This window comes from Danio rerio, chromosome 4 (assembly GCF_049306965.1).
Source record: "Danio rerio strain Tuebingen ecotype United States chromosome 4, GRCz12tu, whole genome shotgun sequence".
In the NCBI taxonomy this organism is placed as follows: domain Eukaryota; kingdom Metazoa; phylum Chordata; class Actinopteri; order Cypriniformes; family Danionidae; genus Danio; species Danio rerio.
Window position 1 is genome coordinate 43,352,271 of NC_133179.1, and position 25,230 is coordinate 43,377,500.

Consider the following 25,230-nt stretch of genomic DNA (forward strand, 5'->3'; position numbering starts at 1 on the left):
TTCTACTCAGTTACTTTGCACATGCATAAAGAGGCTCTTGTACGACAAATCCAAAAGGCGTGATCTCAACAATAGGTGGCAGTTACTTTTCCCCAAAACCACAGGTTGCCGACGAGTCATTCCTCAAGCCCACTAGGCCCTACACCGTTTTCTAATCTCCCTTATTTAAAACAGCTCAATTAAGTCATCGGCTTTATTGTAGAGTACCCCTAGTATCTAAGCCTGCACTGCGCAATGAAAGAAAGAAGCAAAACGGGATGGACAGATGCCTAAAATGTTAGAAACGCACCACACCTTAAGTCAGTGAAGAAAAAGAGCAAAGCTTGCGACTTTGGTGGGACTCAAACCAACAACCTTTGAATGGCTTAGCTCACAGCCTAGAAGTCCAATGCACTATCCATTTCACCACAGAGCCTGCTCTGCTTCCTCTAGCACTGTTGCACAGAAAGCACTTTTTAGTACTCTCTGGCCCATGAAAGAACAGCCAACTGCGGACAAGGCACTGCTGGGATTCAAACCCAGGATCTCCTGTTTTCTAGACAGGCACTTTGACCAACTAAGCCACAGCGCCAAACGACCTTGATACAGGCTAAATGTTTAATTCCAAAAAAAAAAAAAAAAATTAACAACGGTAGCGCTGCATGTGGGAATGTCTGGACTTGAAATATTAAAGTCCAATTGGTTAGGCATTACCACACTATGCTATATAAAGGCATCGTCCAAAGCCCTCTTGAACGAGCAGCGTTCTTAAGGATTTGAGTTTTGTTAAGAAACCGACTGCTAAACATCCCGCTGCGTAAACACTCGTTACTCTTAACAAAAGCAAACAAGAAACCTGTACATAAGGCACTGCTGGGATTTGAACCCAGGATCTCCTGTTTACTAGACAGGCACTTTGACCAACTAAGCCACAGCGCCAACGCTGAATAGGAGGCAAGACGTTTTTGCACACAGAGACTAAAAAAAGACAGCAAGTCTTAAAATGGCAAGCAAAGAGGTTGTTTAACTCTATTTGTCGCACTATTCATTACGCCTCAAAGCTATACAATTTTATAATTCATTCCGGTGAGCTCTATAAAACAAGCACACGCACCACCTGGACTAATGCGCTGCTGGGATTTGAGCCCAGGATCTCCTGTTTACAAGAAAGGCGCTTTGACCAGCTAAGCCACAGCGCCACAGAAATTCACAGTAAGAGACATTTGCCCGATAACAAAAATCGAAGAAGAAAAAATAATACACAACAAAAACCAGCATGTCAGGATGCAGAAAATGCTGACAAGCCGGACGCGGTCCTTTAGAGTCTGGATGATCATGTCTCAAGCCTGACCATGTCATCCAAACCCAGAGTCAGCTCGGAAAATGGAAATCAGGACAAACATATGCTATCGGCCATTGAAAGAGTTTCAGATCAGAAAGCCACTCTCCCATCATCTGAGGGAAAGGTGCAGTTTGGATTTGAACCTAGCACCTGCTGTTCCCAAGACAGGTGCTCTGGCCAACTTAGTCTTAACACTAAAAGAAAAAACCTCTGGATACGATACTTCCAAACGCAGTTTCATCTAAGACAGTGGGGGGGGAGAAAAATGTACTGTGCTTTCTACTCAGTTACTTTGCACATGCATAAAGAGGCTCTTGTACGACAAATCCAAAAGGCGTGATCTCAACAATAGGTGGCAGTTACTTTTCCCCAAAACCACAGGTTGCCGACGAGTCATTCCTCAAGCCCACTAGGCCCTACACCGTTTTCTAATCTCCCTTATTTAAAACAGCTCAATTAAGTCATCGGCTTTATTGTAGAGTACCCCTAGTATCTGAGCCTGCACTGCGCAATGAAAGAAAGAAGCAAAACGGGATGGACAGATGCCTAAAATGTTAGAAACTTACCACACCTTAAGTCAGTGAAGAAAAAGGGCAAAGCTTGCGACTCTGGTGGGACTCAAAACCACAACCTTTGAATGGCTCACCTCACAGCCTAGAAGGCCAATGCGCTATCCATTGCACCACAGAGCCTTAGTGCTCTGCTTCCTCTAGAACTGTTGGACAGAAAGCACTTTTTAGTACTCTCTGGCCCATGAAAGAACAGCCAACTGCAGACAAGGCACTGCTGGTATTCAAAGCCAGGATCTCCTGTTTACTAGACAGGCACTTTGACCAACTAAGCCACAGCGCCAAACGACCTTGACACAGGCTAAATGGTTAATTCCAAAAAAAAAAAAAAAAATTAACAACGGTAGCGCTGCATGTGGGAATGTCTGGACTTGAAATATTAAAGTCCAATTGGTTAGGCATTACCACACTATGCTATATAAAGGCATCGTCCAAAGCCCTCTTGAACGAGCAGCGTTCTTAAGGATTTGAGTTTTGTTAAGAAACCGACTGCTAAACATCCCGCTGCGTAAACACTCGTTACTCTTAACAAAAAGCAAACATTAAACCTGCACATTAGGCACTGCTGGGATTTGAACCCAGGATCTCCTGTTTACTAGACAGGCACTTTGACCAACTAAGCCACAGCGCCAACGCTGAATATGAGGCAAGACATATTTGCACACAGAGACTAAAAAAAGACAGCAAGTCTTAAAATGGCAAGCAAAGAGGTTGTTTAACTCTATTTGTCGCACTATTCATTACGCCTCAAAGCTATACAATTTTATAATTCATTCCGGTGAGCTCTATAAAACAAGCACACGCACCACCTGGGCTAAGGCGCTACTGGGATTTGAGCCCACTATCTCCTGTTTACAAGACAGGCGCTTTGACCAGCTAAGCCACAGCGCCACAGAAATTCACAGTAAGAGACATTTGCCCGATAACAAAAATCGAAGAAGAAAAAATAATACACAACAAAAACCAGCATGTCAGGATGCAGAAAATGCTGACAAGCCGGACGCGGTCTTTTAGAGTCTGGATGATCATGTCTCAAGCCTGACCATGTCATCCAAACCCAGAGTCAGCTCGGAAAATGGAAATCAGGACAAACATATGCTATCGGCCATTGAAAGAGTTTCAGATCAGAAAGCCACTCTCCCATCATCTGAGGGAAAGGTGCAGTTTGGATTTGAACCTAGCACCTGCTGTTCCCAAGACAGGTGCTCTGGCCAACTTAGTCAACACTAAAAGAAAAAACCTCTGGATACGATACTTCCAAACGCAGTTTCATCTAAGACAGTGGGGGGGGAGAAAAATTTACTGTGCTTTCTACTCAGTTACTTTGCACATGCATAAAGAGGCTCTTGTACGACAAATCCAAAAGGCGTGATCTCAACAATAGGTGGCAGTTACTTTTCCCCAAAACCACAGGTTGCCGACGAGTCATTCCTCAAGCCCACTAGGCCCTACACCGTTTTCTAATCTCCCTTATTTAAAACAGCTCAATTAAGTCATCGGCTTTATTGTAGAGTACCCCTAGTATCTGAGCCTGCACTGCGCAATGAAAGAAAGAAGCAAAACGGGATGGACAGATGCCTAAAATGTTTGAAACGCACCACACCTTAAGTCAGTGAAGAAAAAGAGCAAAGCTTGCAACTCTGGTGGGACTCGAACCCACAACCTTTGAATGGCTCAGCTCATAGCCTAGAAGTCCAATGCGCTATCCATTGCACCACAGAGCCTTAGTGCTCTGCTTCCTCTAGAACTGTTGGACAGAAAGCACTTTTTAGTACTCTCTGGCCCATGAAAGAACAGCCAACTGCAGACAAGGCACTGCTGGTATTCAAAGCCAGGATCTCCTGTTTACTAAACAGGCACTTTGACCAACTAAGCCACAGCGCCAAACAACCTTGACACAGGCTTAATGTTTAATTCCAAAAAAAAAAAAAAAAAAAAAAAAAAAAAAAAACTAACAACGTTAGCGCTGCATGTGGGAATGTCTGGACTTGAAATATTAAAGTCCAATTGGTTAGGCATTACCACACTATGCTATATAAAGGCATCGTCCAAAGCCCTCTTGAACGAGCAGCGTTCTTAAGGATTTGAGTTTTGTTAAGAAACCGACTGCTAAACATCCCGCTGCGTAAACACTCGTTACTCTTAACAAAAGCAAACAAGAAACCTGTACATAAGGCACTGCTGGGATTTGAACCCAGGATCTCCTGTTTACTAGACAGGCACTTTGACCAACTAAGCCACAGCGCCAACGCTGAATAGGAGGCAAGACGTTTTTGCACACAGAGACTAAAAAAAGACAGCAAGTCTTAAAATGGCAAGCAAAGAGGTTGTTTAACTCTATTTGTCGCACTATTCATTACGCCTCAAAGCTATACAATTTTATAATTCATTCCGGTGAGCTCTATAAAACAAGCACACGCACCACCTGGACTAATGCGCTGCTGGGATTTGAGCCCAGGATCTCCTGTTTACAAGAAAGGCGCTTTGACCAGCTAAGCCACAGCGCCACAGAAATTCACAGTAAGAGACATTTGCCCGATAACAAAAATCGAAGAAGAAAAAATAATACACAACAAAAACCAGCATGTCAGGATGCAGAAAATGCTGACAAGCCGGACGCGGTCCTTTAGAGTCTGGATGATCATGTCTCAAGCCTGACCATGTCATCCAAACCCAGAGTCAGCTCGGAAAATGGAAATCAGGACAAACATATGCTATCGGCCATTGAAAGAGTTTCAGATCAGAAAGCCACTCTCCCATAATCTGAGGGAAAGGTGCAGTTTGGATTTGAACCTAGCACCTGCTGTTCCCAAGACAGGTGCTCTGGCCAACTTAGTCTTAACACTAAAAGAAAAAACCTCTGGATACGATACTTCCAAACGCAGTTTCATCTAAGACAGTGGGGGGGAAGCAAAAATTACTGTGCTTTCTACTCAGTTACTTTGCACATGCATAAAGAGGCTCTTGTACGACAAATCCAAAAGGCGTGATCTCAACAATAGGTGGCAGTTACTTTTCCCCAAAACCACAGGTTACCGACGAGTCATTCCTCAAGCCCACTAGGCCCTACACCGTTTTCTAATCTCCCTTATTTAAAACAGCTCAATTAAGTCATCGGCTTTATTGTAGAGTACCCCTAGTATCTGAGCCTGCACTGCGCAATGAAAGAAAGAAGCAAAACGGGATGGACAGATGCCTAAAATGTTAGAAACGCACCACACCTTAAGTCAGTGAAGAAAAAGAGTAAAGCTTGCGACTCTGGTGGGACTCGAACCCACAACCTTTAAATGGCTCAGCTCACAAACTAGAAGTCCAATGCGCTATCCATTGCGCCACAGAGCCTAAGTGCTCTGCTTCCTCTAGAACTGTTGGACAGAAAGCACTTTTTAGTACTCTCTAGCCCATGAATGAACAGCCAACTGCGGACAAGGCACTGCTGGAATTCAAAGCCAGGATCTCCTGTTTATTAGACAGGCACTTTGACCAACTAAGCCACAGCGCCAAACGACCTTGATACAGGCTAAATGTTTAATTCCAAAAAAAAAAAAAAAAACTAACAACGGTAGCGCTGCATGTGGGAATGTCTGGACTTGAAATATTAAAGTCCAATTGGTTAGGCATTACCACACTATGCTATATAAAGGCATCGTCCAAAGCCCTCTTGAACGATCAGCGTTCTTAAGGATTTGAGTTTTGTTAAGAAACCGACTGCTAAACATCCCGCTGCGTAAACACTCGTTACTCTTAACAAAAGCAAACACGAAACCTGTACATAAGGCACTGCTGGGATTTGAACCCAAGATCTCCTGTTTACTAGACAGGCGCTTTGACCAACTAAGCCACAGCGCCAACGCTGAATAGGAGGCAAGACGTTTTTGCACACAGAGACTAAACTAGACAGCAAGTCTTAAAATGGCAAGCAAAGAGGTTGTTTAACTCTATTTGTCGCACTATTCATTACGCCTCAAAGCTATACAATTTTATAATTCATTCCGGTGAGCTCTATAAAACAACACACGCACCACCTGGACTAAGGTGCTGCTGGGATTTGAGCCCAGGATCTCCTGTTTACAAGACAGGCGCTTTGACCAGCTAAGCCACAGCGCCACAGAAATTCACAGTAAGAGACATTTGCCCGATAACAAAAATCGAAGAAGAAAAAATAATACACAACAAAAACCAGCATGTCAGGATGCAGAAAATGCTGACAAGCCGGACGCGGTCCTTTAGAGTCTGGATGATCATGTCTCAAGCCTGACCATGTCATCCAAACCCAGAGTCAGCTCGGAAAATGGAAATCAGGACAATCATATGCTATCGGCCATTGAAAGAGTTTCAGATCAGAAAGCCACTCTCCCATAATCTGAGGGAAAGGTGCAGTTTGGATTTGAACCTAGCACCTGCTGTTCCCAAGACAGGTGCTCCGGCCAACTTAGTCTTAACACTAAAAGAAAAAACCTCTGGATACGATACTTCCAAACGCAGTTTCATCTAAGACAGTGGGGGGGAAGCAAAAATTACTGTGCTTTCTACTCAGTTGCTTTGCACAAGCATAAAGAGGCTCTTGTACGACAAATCCAAAAGGCGTGATCTCAACAATAGGTGGCAGTTACTTTTCCCCAAAACCACAGGTTGCCGACGAGTCATTCCTCAAGCCCACTAGGCCCTTCACCGTTTTCTAATCTCCCTTATTTAAAACAGCTCAATTAAGTCATCGGCTTTATTGTAGAGTACCCCTAGTATCTGAGCCTGCACTGCGCAATGAAAGAAAGAAGCAAAACGGGATGGACAGATGCCTAAAATGTTAGAAACGCACCACACCTTAAGTCAGTGAAGAAAAAGTGCAAAACTTGCGACTCTGGTGGGACTCGAACCCACAATTTTTGAATGGCTCAGCTCACAACCTAGAAGTCCAATGCGCTATCCATTGCGCCACAGAGCCTAAGTGCTCTGCTTCCTCTAGAACTGTTGGACAGAAAGCACTTTTTAGTACTCTCTGGCCCATGAATGAACAGCCAACTGCGGACAAGGCACTGCTGGAATTCAAAGCCAGGATCTCCTGTTTATTAGACAGGCACTTTGACCAACTAAGCCACAGCGCCAAACGACCTTGATACTGGCTAAATGTTTAATTCCAAAAAAAAAAAAAAAAACTAACAACGGTAGCGCTGCATGTGGGAATGTCTGGACTTGAAATATTAAAGTCCAATTGGTTAGGCATTACCACACTATGCTATATAAAGGCATCGTCCAAAGCCCTCTTGAACGAGCAGCGTTCTTAAGGATTTGAGTTTTGTTAAGAAACCGACTGCTAAACATCCCGCAGCGTAAACACTCGTTACTCTTAACAAAAGCAAACACGAAACCTGTACATAAGGAACTGCTGGGATTTGAACCCAAGATCTCCTGTTTACTAGACAGGCGCTTTGACCAACTAAGCCACAGCGCCAACGCTGAATAGGAGGCAAGATGTTTTTGCACACAGAGACTAAAAAAAGACAGCAAGTCTTAAAATGGCAAGCAAAGAGGTTGTTTAACTCTATTTGTCGCACTATTCATTAGGCCTCAAAGCTATACAATTTTATATATCATTCCGTTGAGCTCCATAAAACAAGCACACGCACCACCTGGACTAAGGCGCTGCTGGGATTTGAGCCCAGGATCTCCTGTTTACAAGACAGGCGCTTTGACCAGCTAAGCCACAGCGCCACAGAAATTCACAGTAAGAGACATTTGCCCGATAACAAAAATCGAAGAAGAAAAAATAATACACAACAAAAACCAGCATGTCAGGATGCAGAAAATGCTGACAAGCCGGACGCGGTCCTTTAGAGTCTGGATGATCATGTCTCAAGCCTGACCATGTCATCCAAAACCAGAGTCAGCTCGGAAAATGGAAATCAGGACAAACATATGCTATCGGCCATTGAAAGAGTTTCAGATCAGAAAGCCACTCTCCCATAATCTGAGGGAAAGGTGCAGTTTGGATTTGAACCTAGCACCTGCTGTTCCCAAGACAGGTGCTCTGGCCAACTTAGTCTTAACACTAAAAGAAAAAACCTCTGGATACGATACTTCCAAACGCAGTTTCATCTAAGACAGTGGGGGGGAAGCAAAAATTACTGTGCTTTCTACTCAGTTACTTTGCACATGCATAAAGAGGCTCTTGTACGACAAATCCAAAAGGCGTGATCTCAACAATAGGTGGCAGTTACTTTTCCCCAAAACCACAGGTTGCCGACGAGTCATTCCTCAAGCCCACTAGGCCCTACACCGTTTTCTAATCTCCCTTATTTAAAACAGCTCAATTAAGTCATCGGCTTTATTGTAGAGTACCCCTAGTATCTAAGCCTGCACTGCGCAATGAAAGAAAGAAGCAAAACGGGATGGAATGATGCCTAAAATGTTAGAAACGCACCACACCTTAAGTCAGTGAAGAAAAAGAGCAAAGCTTGCGACTCTGGTGGGACTCGAACCCACAACCTTTGAATGGCTCAGCTCACAACCTAGAAGTCCATTGCACTATCCATTGCGCCACAGAGCCTAAGTGCTCTGCTTCCTCTAGAACTGTTGGACAGAAATCACTTTTTAGTACTCTCTGGCCCATGAATGAACAGCCAACTGTGGACAAGGCACTGCTGGAATTCAAAGCCAGGATCTCCTGTTTATTAGACAGGCACTTTGACCAACTAAGCCACAGCGCCAAACGACCTTGATACAGGCTAAATGTTTAATTCCAAAAAAAAAAAAAAAAAAACTAACAACCGTAGCGCTGCATGTGGGAATGTCTGGACTTGAAATATTAAAGTCCAATTGGTTAGGCATTACCACACTATGCTATATAAAGGCATCGGCCAAAGCCCTCTTGAACGAGCAGCGTTCTTAAGGATTTGAGTTTTGTTAAGAAACCGACTGCTAAACATCCCGCTGCGTAAACACTCGTTACTCTTAACAAAAGCAAACACGAAACCTGTACACAAGGCACTGCTGGGATTTGAACCCAGGATCGCCTCCTTACTAGACAGGCGCTTTGACCAACTAAGCCACAGCGCCAACGCTGAATAGGAGGCAAGACGTTTTTGCACACAGAGACTAAAAAAAGACAGCAAGTCTTAAAATGGCAAGCAAAGAGGTTGTTTAACTCTATTTGTCGCACTATTCATTACGCCTCAAAGCTATACAATTTTATAATTCATTCCGGTGAGCTCTATAAAACAAGCACACGCACCACCTGGACTAATGCGCTGCTGGGATTTGAGCCCAGGATCTCCTGTTTACAAGAAAGGCGCTTTGACCAGCTAAGCCACAGCGCCACAGAAATTCACAGTAAGAGACATTTGCCCGATAACAAAAATCGAAGAAGAAAAAATAATACACAACAAAAACCAGCATGTCAGGATGCAGAAAATGCTGACAAGCCGGACGCGGTCCTTTAGAGTCTGGATGATCATGTCTCAAGCCTGACCATGTCATCCAAACCCAGAGTCAGCTCGGAAAATGGAAATCAGGACAAACATATGCTATCGGCCATTGAAAGAGTTTCAGATCAGAAAGCCACTCTCCCATCATCTGAGGGAAAGGTGCAGTTTGGATTTGAACCTAGCACCTGCTGTTCCCAAGACAGGTGCTCTGGCCAACTTAGTCTTAACACTAAAAGAAAAAACCTCTGGATACGATACTTCCAAACGCAGTTTCATCTAAGACAGTGGGGGGGGAGAAAAATGTACTGTGCTTTCTACTCAGTTACTTTGCACATGCATAAAGAGGCTCTTGTACGACAAATCCAAAAGGCGTGATCTCAACAATAGGTGGCAGTTACTTTTCCCCAAAACCACAGGTTGCCGACGAGTCATTCCTCAAGCCCACTAGGCCCTACACCGTTTTCTAATCTCCCTTATTTAAAACAGCTCAATTAAGTCATCGGCTTTATTGTAGAGTACCCCTAGTATCTGAGCCTGCACTGCGCAATGAAAGAAAGAAGCAAAACGGGATGGACAGATGCCTAAAATGTTAGAAACTTACCACACCTTAAGTCAGTGAAGAAAAAGGGCAAAGCTTGCGACTCTGGTGGGACTCAAAACCACAACCTTTGAATGGCTCACCTCACAGCCTAGAAGGCCAATGCGCTATCCATTGCACCACAGAGCCTTAGTGCTCTGCTTCCTCTAGAACTGTTGGACAGAAAGCACTTTTTAGTACTCTCTGGCCCATGAAAGAACAGCCAACTGCAGACAAGGCACTGCTGGTATTCAAAGCCAGGATCTCCTGTTTACTAGACAGGCACTTTGACCAACTAAGCCACAGCGCCAAACGACCTTGACACAGGCTAAATGGTTAATTCCAAAAAAAAAAAAAAAAATTAACAACGGTAGCGCTGCATGTGGGAATGTCTGGACTTGAAATATTAAAGTCCAATTGGTTAGGCATTACCACACTATGCTATATAAAGGCATCGTCCAAAGCCCTCTTGAACGAGCAGCGTTCTTAAGGATTTGAGTTTTGTTAAGAAACCGACTGCTAAACATCCCGCTGCGTAAACACTCGTTACTCTTAACAAAAAGCAAACATTAAACCTGCACATTAGGCACTGCTGGGATTTGAACCCAGGATCTCCTGTTTACTAGACAGGCACTTTGACCAACTAAGCCACAGCGCCAACGCTGAATATGAGGCAAGACATATTTGCACACAGAGACTAAAAAAAGACAGCAAGTCTTAAAATGGCAAGCAAAGAGGTTGTTTAACTCTATTTGTCGCACTATTCATTACGCCTCAAAGCTATACAATTTTATAATTCATTCCGGTGAGCTCTATAAAACAAGCACACGCACCACCTGGGCTAAGGCGCTACTGGGATTTGAGCCCACTATCTCCTGTTTACAAGACAGGCGCTTTGACCAGCTAAGCCACAGCGCCACAGAAATTCACAGTAAGAGACATTTGCCCGATAACAAAAATCGAAGAAGAAAAAATAATACACAACAAAAACCAGCATGTCAGGATGCAGAAAATGCTGACAAGCCGGACGCGGTCTTTTAGAGTCTGGATGATCATGTCTCAAGCCTGACCATGTCATCCAAACCCAGAGTCAGCTCGGAAAATGGAAATCAGGACAAACATATGCTATCGGCCATTGAAAGAGTTTCAGATCAGAAAGCCACTCTCCCATCATCTGAGGGAAAGGTGCAGTTTGGATTTGAACCTAGCACCTGCTGTTCCCAAGACAGGTGCTCTGGCCAACTTAGTCAACACTAAAAGAAAAAACCTCTGGATACGATACTTCCAAACGCAGTTTCATCTAAGACAGTGGGGGGGGAGAAAAATTTACTGTGCTTTCTACTCAGTTACTTTGCACATGCATAAAGAGGCTCTTGTACGACAAATCCAAAAGGCGTGATCTCAACAATAGGTGGCAGTTACTTTTCCCCAAAACCACAGGTTGCCGACGAGTCATTCCTCAAGCCCACTAGGCCCTACACCGTTTTCTAATCTCCCTTATTTAAAACAGCTCAATTAAGTCATCGGCTTTATTGTAGAGTACCCCTAGTATCTGAGCCTGCACTGCGCAATGAAAGAAAGAAGCAAAACGGGATGGACAGATGCCTAAAATGTTTGAAACGCACCACACCTTAAGTCAGTGAAGAAAAAGAGCAAAGCTTGCAACTCTGGTGGGACTCGAACCCACAACCTTTGAATGGCTCAGCTCATAGCCTAGAAGTCCAATGCGCTATCCATTGCACCACAGAGCCTTAGTGCTCTGCTTCCTCTAGAACTGTTGGACAGAAAGCACTTTTTAGTACTCTCTGGCCCATGAAAGAACAGCCAACTGCAGACAAGGCACTGCTGGTATTCAAAGCCAGGATCTCCTGTTTACTAAACAGGCACTTTGACCAACTAAGCCACAGCGCCAAACAACCTTGACACAGGCTTAATGTTTAATTCCAAAAAAAAAAAAAAAAAAAAAAAAAAAAAAAACTAACAACGTTAGCGCTGCATGTGGGAATGTCTGGACTTGAAATATTAAAGTCCAATTGGTTAGGCATTACCACACTATGCTATATAAAGGCATCGTCCAAAGCCCTCTTGAACGAGCAGCGTTCTTAAGGATTTGAGTTTTGTTAAGAAACCGACTGCTAAACATCCCGCTGCGTAAACACTCGTTACTCTTAACAAAAGCAAACAAGAAACCTGTACATAAGGCACTGCTGGGATTTGAACCCAGGATCTCCTGTTTACTAGACAGGCACTTTGACCAACTAAGCCACAGCGCCAACGCTGAATAGGAGGCAAGACGTTTTTGCACACAGAGACTAAAAAAAGACAGCAAGTCTTAAAATGGCAAGCAAAGAGGTTGTTTAACTCTATTTGTCGCACTATTCATTACGCCTCAAAGCTATACAATTTTATAATTCATTCCGGTGAGCTCTATTTAACATTATTAATCTATCATTATTAATCATCTATGTAACATTAATTACAACAACACAATTATTATATGATTGTTATAGATGTTATATGACGTTGTTTGTTAAGATTAATGTTAGCCGACCAAGCACACTGTACAGTTTTACTACAAACATTTTAATGCAGTTATTATACATTACTTCACTTTATATTGTCATTTACTACCATAGTTACAATAATGCCCGTGCATTATTCTCACACATTAATGAATCACTTCACTAATAATAAATATAAGGGTCAATTCATCAGTCATTAATTATAAACAAATAGTATAATAATGCTCACATATCACTACATCACTAATCATAAACTAATCTAATAATGCTCACGCATAATACATCACTAATTATAAAGCATAAAACAATATGGATCACGCATGATTGCATCACTAATAATAAACCAATAATATAAGGGTCACAATTTAATCCATCAATAATAATAATAACATTATTATTAGTGATGGATTGGTGTGTGACCCTTATATTGTTGGTTTATTATTAGTGATGCAATCATGCATGATCCATATTAATTAATTAATAACTGCATTAAAATGTTTGTAGTAAAACTGTACAGTTTGCTTGGTCGGCTAACATTAATCTTACCAAATAACGTTATAAAACATCTATAACAATCATATAATAATTATGTTGTAGTAATTAACGTTACTGTAATGGTTATTCATTTAAACCACCTTGTTAAAAAAATACTTACTTTGCAATTGGTTTCCGAATTAATCCGCAACGAAATCTTTTATTACAGTACAAATCATGGATGGTATAAGGGCTCTGATTGGCCATAGCGTTCATTGTAACTCAGAACACGATTGGCTGCCTTAACCAAGAATAGGGTGAATCTTGGCTCCAGCTCACAAAGTGATCGGCCGGTGTGACCAAGAATAACCACGACTTACAGGTGGCAGTAAGAGCAAACCGGCCACTTACTGCCAAGCTTAATAAAAGTCTTCCAGTTGGTGCTGCCCGGGCTAAAGAAAAAAAATGTAAAAAAAAAAATATATAAAACGGCCTTGCCAGAAAGTAGCAGAATGTCAATACAAGGCGGTGGCAATGTGCATTGATTTCTGAGTAACTCGTCATTCGGCATGCAGGGCTCCTCACACGTTTACTGGAGCAGGACCAGGTAGGGCCTTCAGTCACCTGCCCCTTGTGCACAAAATAGAACAACAGCACTGTTTTACAACCCCGGGATCGAACCAGGGACCTTTAGATCTTCAGTCTAACGCTCTCCCAACTGAGCTATTTCGACTGCCTTTTCACAAATATCCTGCAGCATTCATGTCTGTGAGACTAAGCAGAATCCTGAAATGCCTCTGAGGCCTTAAAGGGTAAAAGTTTGGCCAGTACGGGGATCGAACACGCGACCTTGGCGTTATTAGCACCACGCTCTAACCAGCTGAGCTAACCGGCCACTTTCTGCCATGTTTGCTCAAAAGCTCAGAGTAACTGTCATTTTCTTCAAGAGATAAGAATGCTATTCCAGCTTTTTTTGTGCGGTGCTGGTAAAAAAACAAGGTCCCACCAAGATTTGGACTCGGATCGCTGGATTCAGAGTCCAGAGTGCTAACCATTACACCATGGAACCTCAAGTCTTCTGCTTGGTGCTGCCTGGGCCAAAGAGAAAATAATGTAAAAAAAAAAAAAAAAAAAAAAAGAAAACGGCCTTGCCAGAAAGTAGCAGAATGTCAATACAAGGCAGTGCCAATGTGCATTGATTTCTGAGTAACTCGTCATTCGGCATGCAGGGCTCCTCACACGTTTACTGGAGCAGGACCAGGTAGGGCCTTCAAAAGAAAAGCGCACTATTCCAGGCATTTTGAGGACTAAACGGCAGGCAGGGCAAAGAGGCCACCACAGAGCAAATGTGATCTTTTTTTTCTATTTTGACCACGTCGAAAATCGCCAATTATTGATTGCTTTGAGGGGAATTAGCTCATGGTTAAGCGCTCGCTTTGCATGGGAGAGGTAGCGGGAACAATGACTGCATTCTCCACCTCTGTTTTCATGCCTTTTTACATTGGCTTTTATTGCAAAGCTGGTGGCACCTTGAGGGTTTAAAGCGAAACTACTTACGTCAGCTTTGCCGGTTTCCATGTAGTACATATCATTGCAAGCCTTCAGAAGCCCTATCAAGTCACAGTTTTCCTTTATTCGGCAGCGTGTCCGCAGTGGGACATCAAAGCGCTAAATACATAGCATTATAGAGTGCTGTCGATCAGGCCATTGGAATCATCGCCAGAAGCAACGTGACCATCTGGGAGGAAGATAGTGTTTTGGTCAAGTGGAAGCAGATGGACTTAAGGGTGAAACAGCTAGGCTTTTTGGGTGACTTTCAGTCACCTGACCCTTGTGCACAAAATAGAACAACATCACTGTTTTGCCAAAAACCAGGATCGAACCAGGGACCTTTAGATCTTCAGTTTAACGCTCTCCCAACTGAGCAATTTCAGCTGCCTTTTCACAAGAATCCTGCAGCATTCGTGTCTGTGAGACTAAGCAGAATCCTGAAATGCCTCTGAGGCATTAAAGAGTAAAAGTTCGGCCAGTACGGGGATCGAACCCGCAACCTTGGCGTTATTAGCACCACGCTCTAACCAGCTGAGCTAACCAGCAGCTTTCTGCCATGTTTGCTAAAAAGCTCAGAGTAACTGTCATTTTCTTCAAGAGATAAGAATGCTCTTCCAGCTTTTTTTGTGCGGTGCTGGTAAAAAAACAAGGTCCCACCGAGATTTGAACTCAGATCGCTGGATTCAGAGTCCAGAGTGCTAACCATTACACCATGGAACCTCAAGTCTTCTGCTCGGTGCTGCCCGGGCCAAAGAGAAAATAATGTAAAAACAAACAAAAAAAACAGAAAACGGCCTTGCCAGAAAGTAGCAGAATGTCAATACAAGGCAGTGCCAATGTGCATTGATTTCTGAGTAACTTGTCATTCGGCATGCAGGGCTTCTCACACGTTTACTGGAGCAGGACCAGGTAGGGCCTTAAAAAGAAAAGTGCACTATTCCAGGCATTTTGACGACTAAACGGCAGGCAGGGCAAAGAGGCCACCACGGAGAAAATGTGAACTTTTTTTTCTATTTTGACCACGTCGAAAATCGCCAATTATTGATTGCTTTGAGGGGAATTAGCTCATGGTTAAGCGCTCGCTTTGCATGGGAGAGGTAGCGGGAACAATGACTGCATTCTCCACCTCTGTTTTCATGCCTTTTTACATTGGCTTTTATTGCAAAGCTGGTGGCACCTTGAGGGTTTAAAGCGAAACTATTTACGTCAGCTTTGCCGGTTTCTGTGTAGTACATATCATTGCAACCCTTCAGAAGCCCTATCAAGTCACAGTTTTCTTTTATTCAGCAGCGTGTCCGCAGTGGGACATCAAAGCGCTAAATACATAGCATTATAGAGTGCTGTCGATCAGGCCATTGGAATCATCGCCAGAAGCAACGTGACCATCTGGGAGGAAGATAGTGTTTTGGTCAAGTGGAAGCAGATGGACTTAAGGGTGAAGCAGCTAGGCTTTTTGGGTGACTTTCAGTCACCTGACCCTTGTGCACAAAATAGAACAAAATCACTGTTTAGCCGAAACCCAGGATCGAACGAGGGACCTTTAGATCTTCAGTTTAACGTTCTCCCAACTGAGCAATTTCGGCTGCCTTTTCACAAGAATCCTGCAGCATTCGTGTCTGTGAGACTAAGCAGAATCCTGAAATGCCTCTGAGGCCTTAAAGGGTAAAAGTTTGGCCAGTACGGGGATCGAACGCGCAACCTTGGCGTTATTAGCACCACGCTCTAACCAGCTGAGCTAACCGGTCACTTTCTTCCATGTTTGCTAAAAAGCTCAGAGTAACTGTCATTTTCTTCAAGAGATAAGAATGCTATTCCAGCTTTTTTTGTGCGGTGCTGGTAAAAAAACAAGGTCCCACTGAGATTTGAACTCGGATCGCTGGATTCAGAGTCCAGAGTGCTAACCATTAAACCATGGAACCTCAAGTCTTCTGCTTAGTGCTGCCCGGGCCAAAGAGAAAATAATGTTAAAAAAAAAAAAAAAAAACAGAAAACGGCCTTGCCAGAATGTAGCAGAATGTCAATACAAGGCAGTGCCAATGTGCATTGATTTCTGAGTAACTCGTCATTCGGCATGCAGGGCTCCTCACACGTTTACTGGAGCAGGACCAGGTAGGGCCTTCAAAAGAAAAGCGCACTATTCCAGGCATTTTGACGACTAAACGGCAGGCAGGGCAAAGAGGCCACCACCGAGCAAATGTGATCTTTTTTTTCTATTTTCACCACGTCGAAAATCGCCAATTTTTGATTGCTTTGAGGGGAATTACCTCATGGTTAAGCGCTCGCTTTGCATGGGAGAGGTAGCGGGAACAATGACTGCATTCTCCACCTCTGTTTTCATGCCTTTTTACATTGGCTTTTATTGCAAAGCTGGTGGCACCTTGAGGGTTTAAAGCGAAACTACTTACGTCAGCTTTGCCGGTTTCTGTGTAGTACATATCATTGCAACCCTTCAGAAGCCCTATCAAGTCACAGTTTTCTTTTATTCAGCAGCGTGTCCGCAGTGGGACATCAAAGCGCTAAATACATAGCATTATAGAGTGCTGTCGATCAGGCCATTGGAATCATCGCCAGAAGCAACGTGACCATCTGGGAGGAAGATAGTGTTTTGGTCAAGTGGAAGCAGATGGACTTAAGGGTGAAGCAGCTAGGCTTTTTGGGTGACTTTCAGTCACCTGACCCTTGTGCACAAAATAGAACAACATCACTGTTTTGCCGAAACCCAGGATCGAACCAGGGACCTTTAGATCTTCAGTTTAACGCTCTCCAAACTGAGCAATTTCGGCTGCCTATTCACAAGAATCCTTAGCATTCGTGTCTGTGAGACTAAGCAGAATGCTGAAATGCCTCTGAGGCCTTAAAGGGTAAAAGTTTGGCCAGTACGGGGATCGAACGCGTAACCTTGCCGTTATTAGCACCACGCTCTAACCAGCTGAGCTAACCGGTCACTTTCTTCCATGTTTGCTAAAAAGCTCAGAGTAACTGTCATTTTCTTCAAGAGATAAGAATGCTATTCCAGCTTTTTTTGTGTGGTGCTGGTAAAAAAACAAGGTCCCACCGAGATTTGAACTCGGATCGCTGGATTCAGAGTCCAGAGTGCTAACCATTACACCATGGAACCTCAAGTCTTCTGCTTGGTGCTGCCCGGGCCAAAGAGAAAATAATGTAAAAAAAAAAAAAAAAAGAAAGAAAACGGCCTTGCCAGAAAGTAGCAGAATGTCAATACAAGGCAGTGCCAATGTGCATTGATTTCTGAGTAACTCGTCATTCGGCATGCAGGGCTCTTCACACGTTTACTGGAGCAGAACCAGGTAGGGCCTTCAAAAGAAAAGCGCACTATTCCAGGCATTTTGACGACTAAACGGCAGGCAGGGCAAAGAGGCCACCACAGAACAAATGTGATCTTTTTTTTTCTATTTTGACCACGTCGAAAATCGCCAATTATTGATTGCTTTGAGGGGAATTAGCTCATGGTTAAGCGCTCGCTTTGCAAGGGAGAGGTAGCGGGAACAATGACTGCATTCTCCACCTCTGTTTTCATGCCTTTTTACATTGGCTTTTATTGCAAAGCTGGTGGCACCTTGAGGGTTTAAAGCGAAACTACTTACGTCAGCTTTGCCGGTTTCTGTGTAGTACATATCATTGCAACCCTTCAGAAGCCCTATCAAGTCACAGTTTTCTTTTATTCAGCAGCGTGTCCGCAGTGGGACATCAAAGCGCTAAATACATAGCATTATAGAGTGCTGTCGATCAGGCCATTGGAATCATCGTCAGAAGCAACGTGACCATCTTGGAGGAAGATAGTGTTTTGGTCAAGTGGAAGCAGATGGACTTAAGGGTGAAGCAGCTAGGCTTTTTGGGTGACTTTCAGTCACCTAACCCTTGTGCACAAAATAGAACAACATCACTGATTTGCCGAAACCCAGGATCGAACCAGGGACCTTTAGATCTTCAGTTTAACGCTCTCCCAACTGAGCAATTTCGGCTGCCTTTTCACAAGAATCCTGCAGCATTCGTGTCTGTGAGACTAAGCAGAATGCTGAAATGCCTCCGAGGCCTTAAAGGGTAAAACTTTGGCCAGTACGGGGATCGAACACGCGACCTTGGCGTTATTAGCACCACGCTCTAACCAGCTGAGCTAACCGGCCACTTTCTGCCATGTTTGCTAAAAAGCTCAGAGTAACTGTCATTTTCTTCAAGAGATAAGAATGCTATTCCAGCTTTTTTTGTGCGGTGCTGGTAAAAAAACAAGGTCCCACTGAGATTTGAACTCGGATCGCTGGATTCAGAGTCCAGAGTGCTAACCATTACACCATGGAACCTCAAGTCTTCTACTCGGTGCTGCCCGGGCCAAAGAGAAAATAATGTAAAAAAAATAAAAAATAAAGAAAACGGCCTTGCCAGAAAGTAGCAGAATGTCAATACAAGGCAGTGCCAATGTGCATTGATTTCTGAGTAACTCGTCATTCGGCATGCAGGGCTCCTCACACGTTTACTGGAGCAGGACCAGGTAGGGCCTTCAAAAGAAAAGCGCACTATTCCAGGCATTTTGACGACTAAACGGCAGGCAGGGCAAAGAGGCCACCACAGAGCAAATGTGATCTTTTTTTCTATTTTCACCACGTCGAAAATCGCCAACTATTGATTGCTGTGAGGGGAATTAGCTCAAATGGTTAAGTGCTCGCTTTGCATGCGAGAGGAAGCGGGAACAATGACTGCATTCTCCACCTCTGTTTTCATGCCTTTTTAAAGCGAAAAGGTTTAAAGTGAAACTCTCCTGATTTAATCATCACCAGAAGCGACGTGACCATCTGGAAATAAGATAGCTTTTTGGTCAAGTGGAAGCAGTTGGACTTAAGGGTGCAGCAGCTAGGCTTTTTGGGTGACTTTCGGTCACCTAACTCTTGTGCCCAAAACTGAAAAACAACACTACTTTACCGAACCCTGGTTCTAACCAGGGACCTTTAGATATTCAGTCTAACACTCTCCCAACTAAGCTATTTCAGCTGCCGTTTCATAGTTTTTTTGCAGCGTAGACGTGTGTAAGACGTAAATGCATCTGAGGCCTAAAAGGGTAAGAGCTTGGCCAGAACAGGGATCGAATCCACAACCTTGCCGTTATTACCACCTAAGTCTAACCAGCTAAGCTAACCAGCCACTTCCTGCCTAAAGCACTAGAAAGCCCAGAGTATCTGTCATTCCCTGGCCTTCAAGAGATGAACATTCTATTCCAGCTTTTTTTGTGCGGTGCTGGCAAAATAACAGGTCCCACTGAAATTTGAACTCAGATCGTTGGATTCAGAGTGGTCACCATTACACCATGGAACCTCAAGCTTGTTGTGTGGTGCTGTCAGAACTGTAGGGAATGAATAAAAAAAAAACGGCCTTGCAGGAAAGTAGCAGAATGTCAATCCAAGGTGGTGCCAATGTGCATTGATTTCTGAGTAACTGAGTCATTCTGAGTCATTCGGCATGCAGGGCTCCTCACACGTTTACTGGTGCAGGAATAGGTAGGGCTTTAAAAGAAAAGCGCGCTATTCCAGGCAATTTGACGACTAAACGGCGGGCAGGGCAAAGAGGCCACCACAGAGCAGATGTGATCTTTTTTTTTTTTTTTGACCATGCCAAAAACTACCAATTTGAATTTTTCTGAGGGGAATTAGCTCAAATGGTAGAGCGCTCGCTTAGCATAGGAAGGGGTCCAATCTTCTCGCTCACTCGCAAGCGAACAAGCCGCAAAAACACGGAAAAATGCAACAAATTTCGCTTGCAGTAGTGTTGGCGGCTTTGTGGCTGGATTCGAACACACAATCTGTGTAACACAATATCCAATCAGTGTCGGTTTTAGCGTAGCCAATCAGCTGCGCTCTTATTGAAATTTTACTGACGTAACACAGGCAATTATATTGATTTTACTATTATTATGTGGATATTGTTCTTAAAAAGCATATTACGTTAATTAAAAATGAATGCAAATGTTTCAATTAAACATATGTATGCATGTTTATGTATATATAAGTATATTATATATATTTATTTATTAATATATAAATATATACTATACTATATGTATATATATATATATATATATATATATATATATATATATATATTAATATATGTTATATTTCTTTATGTAATAACTTTAAATGAATGCACACAAAAACAAGTAATATGCAAAATGGTTTATTAAAATGAATACAAATATTAAAATCGCAAAACAATTTAAAAAATATAAAAAACAAAATAAAAACATATCTTAATATATAAACTATATAATATACAATAAATAAAAACAATACAATATATATTTATTGTGCACATATATTAAAACAATATTATATATATATATATATATATATATATATTTACTTATTATACACATTATATAAAAACAATACTCTATATATATATTTAGTTTTATATACACAATATATTAAACAATAATATAAATACATAATAAAATGCAAGAGTGGGGGCACGTAATATATAAAATATAGTATATAGGCAATGTATAAAATGTTATTTTTTTAAAGAAATATAAATATATTTTTACATAAAATGCACACAAATATTAAATAAGTACACACAAGACAAAATAAGAGTGGGCCTATAAGTGCCACTTTAAAATGCTAAATATTAACACACAAAAATTTAATAAAATGAGAGAGAGAGAGTACCCATGTAACATTTACAAAAATATATACAGCAATTTGTCCTTTATTCTGGAGCTGGAGTTTGTCCTTTATTTTGCTGGCGCTGTTCTGCCAACCAGTCCTCTAAGGACAAATCGGCTATGGCCAAACTCCTTAGTCTTTGGTTGCCCACATTTGCTGCAAACACTTTTCTTCTCCTGTTCCCGTCTGCGCCTGTTCCTCTGGGTGTAACGGGACACAGGAACAGCAGGCGCAGGTGGAGCAGGTGCAGGTGGAGGAACAGCAGGTGCAGGTGGAGCAGGTGCAGGTGGAGGAACAGCAGGTGCAGGTGGAGCAGGTGCAGGTGGAGGAACAGCAGGTGCAGGTGAAGCTGGGACTGCACTGGATGTTGGTGCAGCAAATGATGGAATCACCATTGACACACTCATGTATGGGTTAAAAACAAGTGTGCCAAACAATGATCCAGGTCCTGAAATGGGCTGCACAACATCTGGTGCTGTGGGGGGTGGTGCAATGGGGCACACCGTGCTGGGGGTCGGTGGAAAGGAGCACACCGTGGTGGGGGCAGATACAATGAGGCGCACTGTGGTGAGGGCCGGCGCAATAGGGCGCACTGTGGTGGAGGCTGGTATGATGGGGCACACTGTGGTGGAGGCTGGCGAGATGGGGCGCACTGTGGTGAAGGTCGGTGTGACGGGGCACACCATGGTAGGGGCTGGTGCAATGTGGCAGACTGTGGTGGGGGTTGGCGTGATTGGGCATACCGTCACGGGGGCCGGTGGAAAGGAGCACACCGTGGTGGCATCTGGCAGGAAGGAGCAAACTGTGGTGGTTGCAGAAGCAGACTTTCGACCAGGTCGAAGAAGAGGTGCCTGTCCTTCTTTATTTGGAGGAAAGACAAACTTGTGTTTGGGGCCTGATGTTGTCGGTGCCTCGTCCAATTTTCCCCTCGGCAAAGGAAGCTGCGTATCTGCCACAGCAATTGGATCAAGTGGAGTCAGTCCCTGAGTGAGTACACTCATTTCCTGATCCTTTTGCCTCCGTTGAAACCTGATAATAAATGATATGTATTATTCATATATATTAATTTAGAAGTATTCAGGTAATTTAAAGAAAATAATGTGCTTTGCTTACCACTGAATAAGCGTCTTCTGGTTTAGCTCAAAAAGCTGGATCACTGTTTCATCCATCAGCCTGCGACTGCAAAGCACCAGATCCCGGATGTGGTGGTAATCGGTCAGTATTTTAGACCACCTGGGCGTGCGAACACCAGCCTTCTTGGAAGTGGACTTGTGAACGGCACACAGCTTTGTACAAATGGCCTCAACCAAGCGGCTGGTGCTAGGCCACTGTGCTGGACCCCCAGGATGTCCAATCAGACAGCGCTTGACGCTCTCCACACCTGGAGTGACTCCGGAGCGCTAAGGTGCCGTAAAGCGCCCATGTGTCAGCTGAGGCTGATGTCGAGGCTGGTAGTTGATGCGCTGTTTATCAACATCCAGGAGAGCTGTCCACAGCTGGATGGCCTCTGTCACCTGCAGGTCAGTGAGGTAAGGAGCCTCATGAAGACCTACCAAATAAGCCAGATCCTGGACCTTGTCCCACCCAGCAATGCCATCAGGTCCAATGATTTACTCCCTGGTAAATACAGAATAAATGTAGTATATGTGGAATAAAAAAAGACTAAATAAAATTAAGTTCTTAATATATTTTACCTGAGCCTCAACAGAGAGACTGTCTCCAGACTTGGATGGCTGTGACGGCACTGAGGGGGCTGGGCTAGGAAGCTGTCCTTCTCCACCAGCAGATGTGGACGGCTCAGCCAGTGATGCTGGGGACTGAGGCAGAGGCGAAGATGAGGGGCTGTTTCTGAGATCACGGCAGGGGTCATCCTCATACAGCACTGGAACTGTGATGTCCTCCATGATCTCCTCCTCAAACCCGTCATCTTGTAGATCCTCGTCATCTACTTCCTCCACCAGCCTGTCTTCCTCCCCTGGGTTCTGGAGCACCGGAGTCAGGGTTTTGCCGGTCTGGCTGTAAAGGTGCTCCATTCCCAGCAATTCACCTTAAAAAAATAAAACAATTAAAAAACATATATAAAATAAAACTAATAATAAAATAAACATTTAGATTACCATTTCGTGTAGTACATTAAAAGCTTAATGAATAACTTCCATAACAACAAATTAATGGATTTCTTGCCTGTATATGCTCCAGGAGGGTGAAAGCGGTTATCCCAGGGCTTGTCTCCTGAGACATATCTTTTGGTGGACAATGAGCATTGTGTTTTTCCTCTCTCTTTCCCTGCAGGTAACTGTGTCCACCTGGTAGCAATCATTGGATCTTTCTAGAAAGGAGAGAGAGTATTTAACCTGAGCTGCACTTCAAACCAGTGTTGGTGGTGTTAAGTGCAGTGGCTGAGCTTTTCTCCAAATTCAGACCTGACTCATGAGGTGAACCGATCAATTCTTTTTCCGGCTCTAAATGCGTATGATGGGCTCATGATGAACGAGTGACTGAAATCCGATAGAGGACTCGAGAGATGAACGGATCAATTATTTTTTTCGGCTCTAAACGCGTATTATTGGCCCGTGAGGAACCATTGACTCAGACCCGATAGAGGACTCGAGAGATGAACGGATCAAATATTTTTCCTGCTCTAAACGCGTATGATTGGCCCGTAATGAACGAGTGACTCAGACCCGATAGAGGACTCGAGAGATGAACGGATCAAATATTTTTCCTGCTCTAAACGCGTATGATTGGCCCGTAATGAACGAGTGACTCAGACCCGATAGAGGACTCGAGCGGTGAACGGATCAAATCTTTTTCGGCTCTAAACGCATATGATTGGTTTCTGCCTTTCCGCAATGAACGACACGAAATGTGATGAAGACTTGAAATAACGATACCACCTGCACAAATGTACGCACGCGCAAATTAACAAATCACTCCCTGAGAGGACTTGTTGTTTCCAAATCATATTGAAGATTCGTTTAAAATGAACGAAATGTTCATGATCGACCCATTACTAAACCTGGTTAGATACCTGCTCCAGTCGGGGATTGAACCTTGTGATCTACCCAAAGTGTTATTTATGGACATATTTCTTGAACCAGTACTGTTATATATGCATTGAGTAGTTTCTGGTGGGCAAAAAATACAAAATATAACCTTAATTTCGCTTCTTTCTTTCTCAATTTCTCAAATTTTCTTATTTTTCTTGTGCTTTTTTCTTCCCCTTCCAAAACAGACTATTATTCCCCAGCTTTAGCGGAGTCGGTAGAGGGTCCAGGGTTCAAGTCCGTGTTCGGGCATGAGAGACTCTTTGTGGAGCCACAGCTTTTGCCGTTGAGCTATCGCTTGATGAAAGTTTCATCTGGATGCACAATACATGTACTACACATCAAGACATGGCAGCTCAGGCAGTCTTGGAGTCATGGCTGAGTGGTTAAGGCGATCGACTTGAAATACGTTGGGGTATTCTCCCGCAGGTTCAAGTCCTGCCAACTATACCCACATCCTGTTACTTTTTAAAATTGCAGCAGTCGTCAATTGTTTGCATTTCCATTGTTTCTTGGGAAAAGCGTTGTGCTGGTAGGAGGAGAAAAACAACAGAGTGTTCTCACTGAAGAGAAAGGGGCTTATCACAGGGAGGAACATACCACACATCGGTCACAACGGCTGTTTCATAGCTCGCTGTGATCGTATAGTGGTTAGTACTCTGCGTTGTGGCCGCAGCAACCGCGGTTCGAATCCGGGTCACGGCAGGTTTTTCAAGGTGACATTGGTGTCGCGCTCTGTGTTGCCATCCGTTATCTCCAGCCTTCTTTTAGTGCAGGCTGTGCTAATGGCACGTCCTGAATGTTTACGTTTCCTAAAGTGTGGAAGACTAGGGATATGATATAAGAGAAATAGGATCTTTGATGCCAGCATGCTGTGTAGATAAGTACTGATCAAGTCACGCTTCTAAGGCATGGAAGGAATCTTTTCAATTGTTGAGTGTCCATTCATTGCCACAACAGCAGAAAGACATTCTGCAGTTATCATTGATCTATTTAATGTCTCCTACATGACATGAAGTCCAAACTATTGTGTTGTACTGATGTCTACACCTACAAAAACCATAAACCCAACCT

At 43.4% G+C, this 25,230-nt stretch overlaps 2 protein-coding genes and 31 non-coding genes across 33 annotated transcripts in view; all 33 read right to left on the bottom strand.

The window, feature by feature from the left end:
* The window catches only part of LOC137491225 (uncharacterized), a 482,468-nt gene that overhangs the window by 125,600 nt on the left and 331,638 nt on the right, over window positions 1-25,230 (bottom strand). The window lies entirely within an intron of this gene.
* trnas-aga (transfer RNA serine (anticodon AGA)) lies at window positions 498-571 on the bottom strand. Its single transcript has one exon. It is a non-coding gene; the product is annotated as a tRNA-Ser (tRNA).
* On the bottom strand, window positions 845-918 carry trnat-agu (transfer RNA threonine (anticodon AGU)). Its single transcript has one exon. It is a non-coding gene; the product is annotated as a tRNA-Thr (tRNA).
* Window positions 2,448-2,521, bottom strand: trnat-agu (transfer RNA threonine (anticodon AGU)). The gene has a single exon. It is a non-coding gene; the product is annotated as a tRNA-Thr (tRNA).
* On the bottom strand, window positions 2,708-2,781 carry trnat-ugu (transfer RNA threonine (anticodon UGU)). The gene has a single exon. It is a non-coding gene; the product is annotated as a tRNA-Thr (tRNA).
* trnar-ucu (transfer RNA arginine (anticodon UCU)) lies at window positions 3,526-3,614 on the bottom strand. The gene is given in 2 exon segments: window positions 3,526-3,561; window positions 3,578-3,614. It is a non-coding gene; the product is annotated as a tRNA-Arg (tRNA).
* trnat-agu (transfer RNA threonine (anticodon AGU)) lies at window positions 4,064-4,137 on the bottom strand. The gene has a single exon. It is a non-coding gene; the product is annotated as a tRNA-Thr (tRNA).
* trnar-ucu (transfer RNA arginine (anticodon UCU)) lies at window positions 5,144-5,232 on the bottom strand. The gene is given in 2 exon segments: window positions 5,144-5,179; window positions 5,196-5,232. It is a non-coding gene; the product is annotated as a tRNA-Arg (tRNA).
* On the bottom strand, window positions 5,319-5,392 carry trnai-aau (transfer RNA isoleucine (anticodon AAU)). The gene has a single exon. It is a non-coding gene; the product is annotated as a tRNA-Ile (tRNA).
* Window positions 5,666-5,739, bottom strand: trnat-agu (transfer RNA threonine (anticodon AGU)). Its single transcript has one exon. It is a non-coding gene; the product is annotated as a tRNA-Thr (tRNA).
* Window positions 5,924-5,997, bottom strand: trnat-ugu (transfer RNA threonine (anticodon UGU)). The gene has a single exon. It is a non-coding gene; the product is annotated as a tRNA-Thr (tRNA).
* On the bottom strand, window positions 6,744-6,832 carry trnar-ucu (transfer RNA arginine (anticodon UCU)). Its single transcript is given in 2 exon segments — window positions 6,744-6,779; window positions 6,796-6,832. It is a non-coding gene; the product is annotated as a tRNA-Arg (tRNA).
* On the bottom strand, window positions 6,919-6,992 carry trnai-aau (transfer RNA isoleucine (anticodon AAU)). The gene has a single exon. It is a non-coding gene; the product is annotated as a tRNA-Ile (tRNA).
* Window positions 7,526-7,599, bottom strand: trnat-ugu (transfer RNA threonine (anticodon UGU)). The gene has a single exon. It is a non-coding gene; the product is annotated as a tRNA-Thr (tRNA).
* trnai-aau (transfer RNA isoleucine (anticodon AAU)) lies at window positions 8,521-8,594 on the bottom strand. Its single transcript has one exon. It is a non-coding gene; the product is annotated as a tRNA-Ile (tRNA).
* On the bottom strand, window positions 8,870-8,943 carry trnat-agu (transfer RNA threonine (anticodon AGU)). Its single transcript has one exon. It is a non-coding gene; the product is annotated as a tRNA-Thr (tRNA).
* Window positions 10,473-10,546, bottom strand: trnat-agu (transfer RNA threonine (anticodon AGU)). The gene has a single exon. It is a non-coding gene; the product is annotated as a tRNA-Thr (tRNA).
* On the bottom strand, window positions 10,733-10,806 carry trnat-ugu (transfer RNA threonine (anticodon UGU)). The gene has a single exon. It is a non-coding gene; the product is annotated as a tRNA-Thr (tRNA).
* Window positions 11,551-11,639, bottom strand: trnar-ucu (transfer RNA arginine (anticodon UCU)). Its single transcript is given in 2 exon segments — window positions 11,551-11,586; window positions 11,603-11,639. It is a non-coding gene; the product is annotated as a tRNA-Arg (tRNA).
* Window positions 12,088-12,161, bottom strand: trnat-agu (transfer RNA threonine (anticodon AGU)). Its single transcript has one exon. It is a non-coding gene; the product is annotated as a tRNA-Thr (tRNA).
* Window positions 13,545-13,616, bottom strand: trnaf-gaa (transfer RNA phenylalanine (anticodon GAA)). Its single transcript has one exon. It is a non-coding gene; the product is annotated as a tRNA-Phe (tRNA).
* On the bottom strand, window positions 13,706-13,779 carry trnai-aau (transfer RNA isoleucine (anticodon AAU)). The gene has a single exon. It is a non-coding gene; the product is annotated as a tRNA-Ile (tRNA).
* trnaq-cug (transfer RNA glutamine (anticodon CUG)) lies at window positions 13,882-13,953 on the bottom strand. Its single transcript has one exon. It is a non-coding gene; the product is annotated as a tRNA-Gln (tRNA).
* On the bottom strand, window positions 14,908-14,981 carry trnai-aau (transfer RNA isoleucine (anticodon AAU)). The gene has a single exon. It is a non-coding gene; the product is annotated as a tRNA-Ile (tRNA).
* On the bottom strand, window positions 15,084-15,155 carry trnaq-cug (transfer RNA glutamine (anticodon CUG)). Its single transcript has one exon. It is a non-coding gene; the product is annotated as a tRNA-Gln (tRNA).
* trnai-aau (transfer RNA isoleucine (anticodon AAU)) lies at window positions 16,107-16,180 on the bottom strand. Its single transcript has one exon. It is a non-coding gene; the product is annotated as a tRNA-Ile (tRNA).
* trnaf-gaa (transfer RNA phenylalanine (anticodon GAA)) lies at window positions 17,146-17,218 on the bottom strand. Its single transcript has one exon. It is a non-coding gene; the product is annotated as a tRNA-Phe (tRNA).
* Window positions 17,306-17,379, bottom strand: trnai-aau (transfer RNA isoleucine (anticodon AAU)). Its single transcript has one exon. It is a non-coding gene; the product is annotated as a tRNA-Ile (tRNA).
* Window positions 17,482-17,553, bottom strand: trnaq-cug (transfer RNA glutamine (anticodon CUG)). The gene has a single exon. It is a non-coding gene; the product is annotated as a tRNA-Gln (tRNA).
* trnaf-gaa (transfer RNA phenylalanine (anticodon GAA)) lies at window positions 18,346-18,418 on the bottom strand. Its single transcript has one exon. It is a non-coding gene; the product is annotated as a tRNA-Phe (tRNA).
* trnai-aau (transfer RNA isoleucine (anticodon AAU)) lies at window positions 18,507-18,580 on the bottom strand. Its single transcript has one exon. It is a non-coding gene; the product is annotated as a tRNA-Ile (tRNA).
* On the bottom strand, window positions 18,683-18,754 carry trnaq-cug (transfer RNA glutamine (anticodon CUG)). Its single transcript has one exon. It is a non-coding gene; the product is annotated as a tRNA-Gln (tRNA).
* LOC141381697 (uncharacterized) lies at window positions 21,102-22,503 on the bottom strand. The gene is made up of 2 exons (XM_073948025.1): window positions 22,223-22,503; window positions 21,102-22,138 (listed from the first exon to the last, which is right to left on the bottom strand). The coding sequence occupies exons 1-2, from the start codon at window positions 22,276-22,278 to the stop codon at window positions 21,178-21,180; spliced, it is 1,017 nt and encodes a 338-aa protein (XP_073804126.1). The 5' UTR covers window positions 22,279-22,503; the 3' UTR covers window positions 21,102-21,177.

Coding starts and splice junctions, on each gene's coding strand:
- LOC141381697 (XM_073948025.1), bottom strand. CDS start 22,278: ATGGATGAAACAGTGATCCAGCTTTTTGAGCTAAACCAGAAGACGCTT. Junction 22,139..22,222: donor CAGAAGACGCTTATTCAGTG/GTAAGCAAAGCA, acceptor ATTTATTATCAG/GTTTCAACGGAGGCAAAAGG.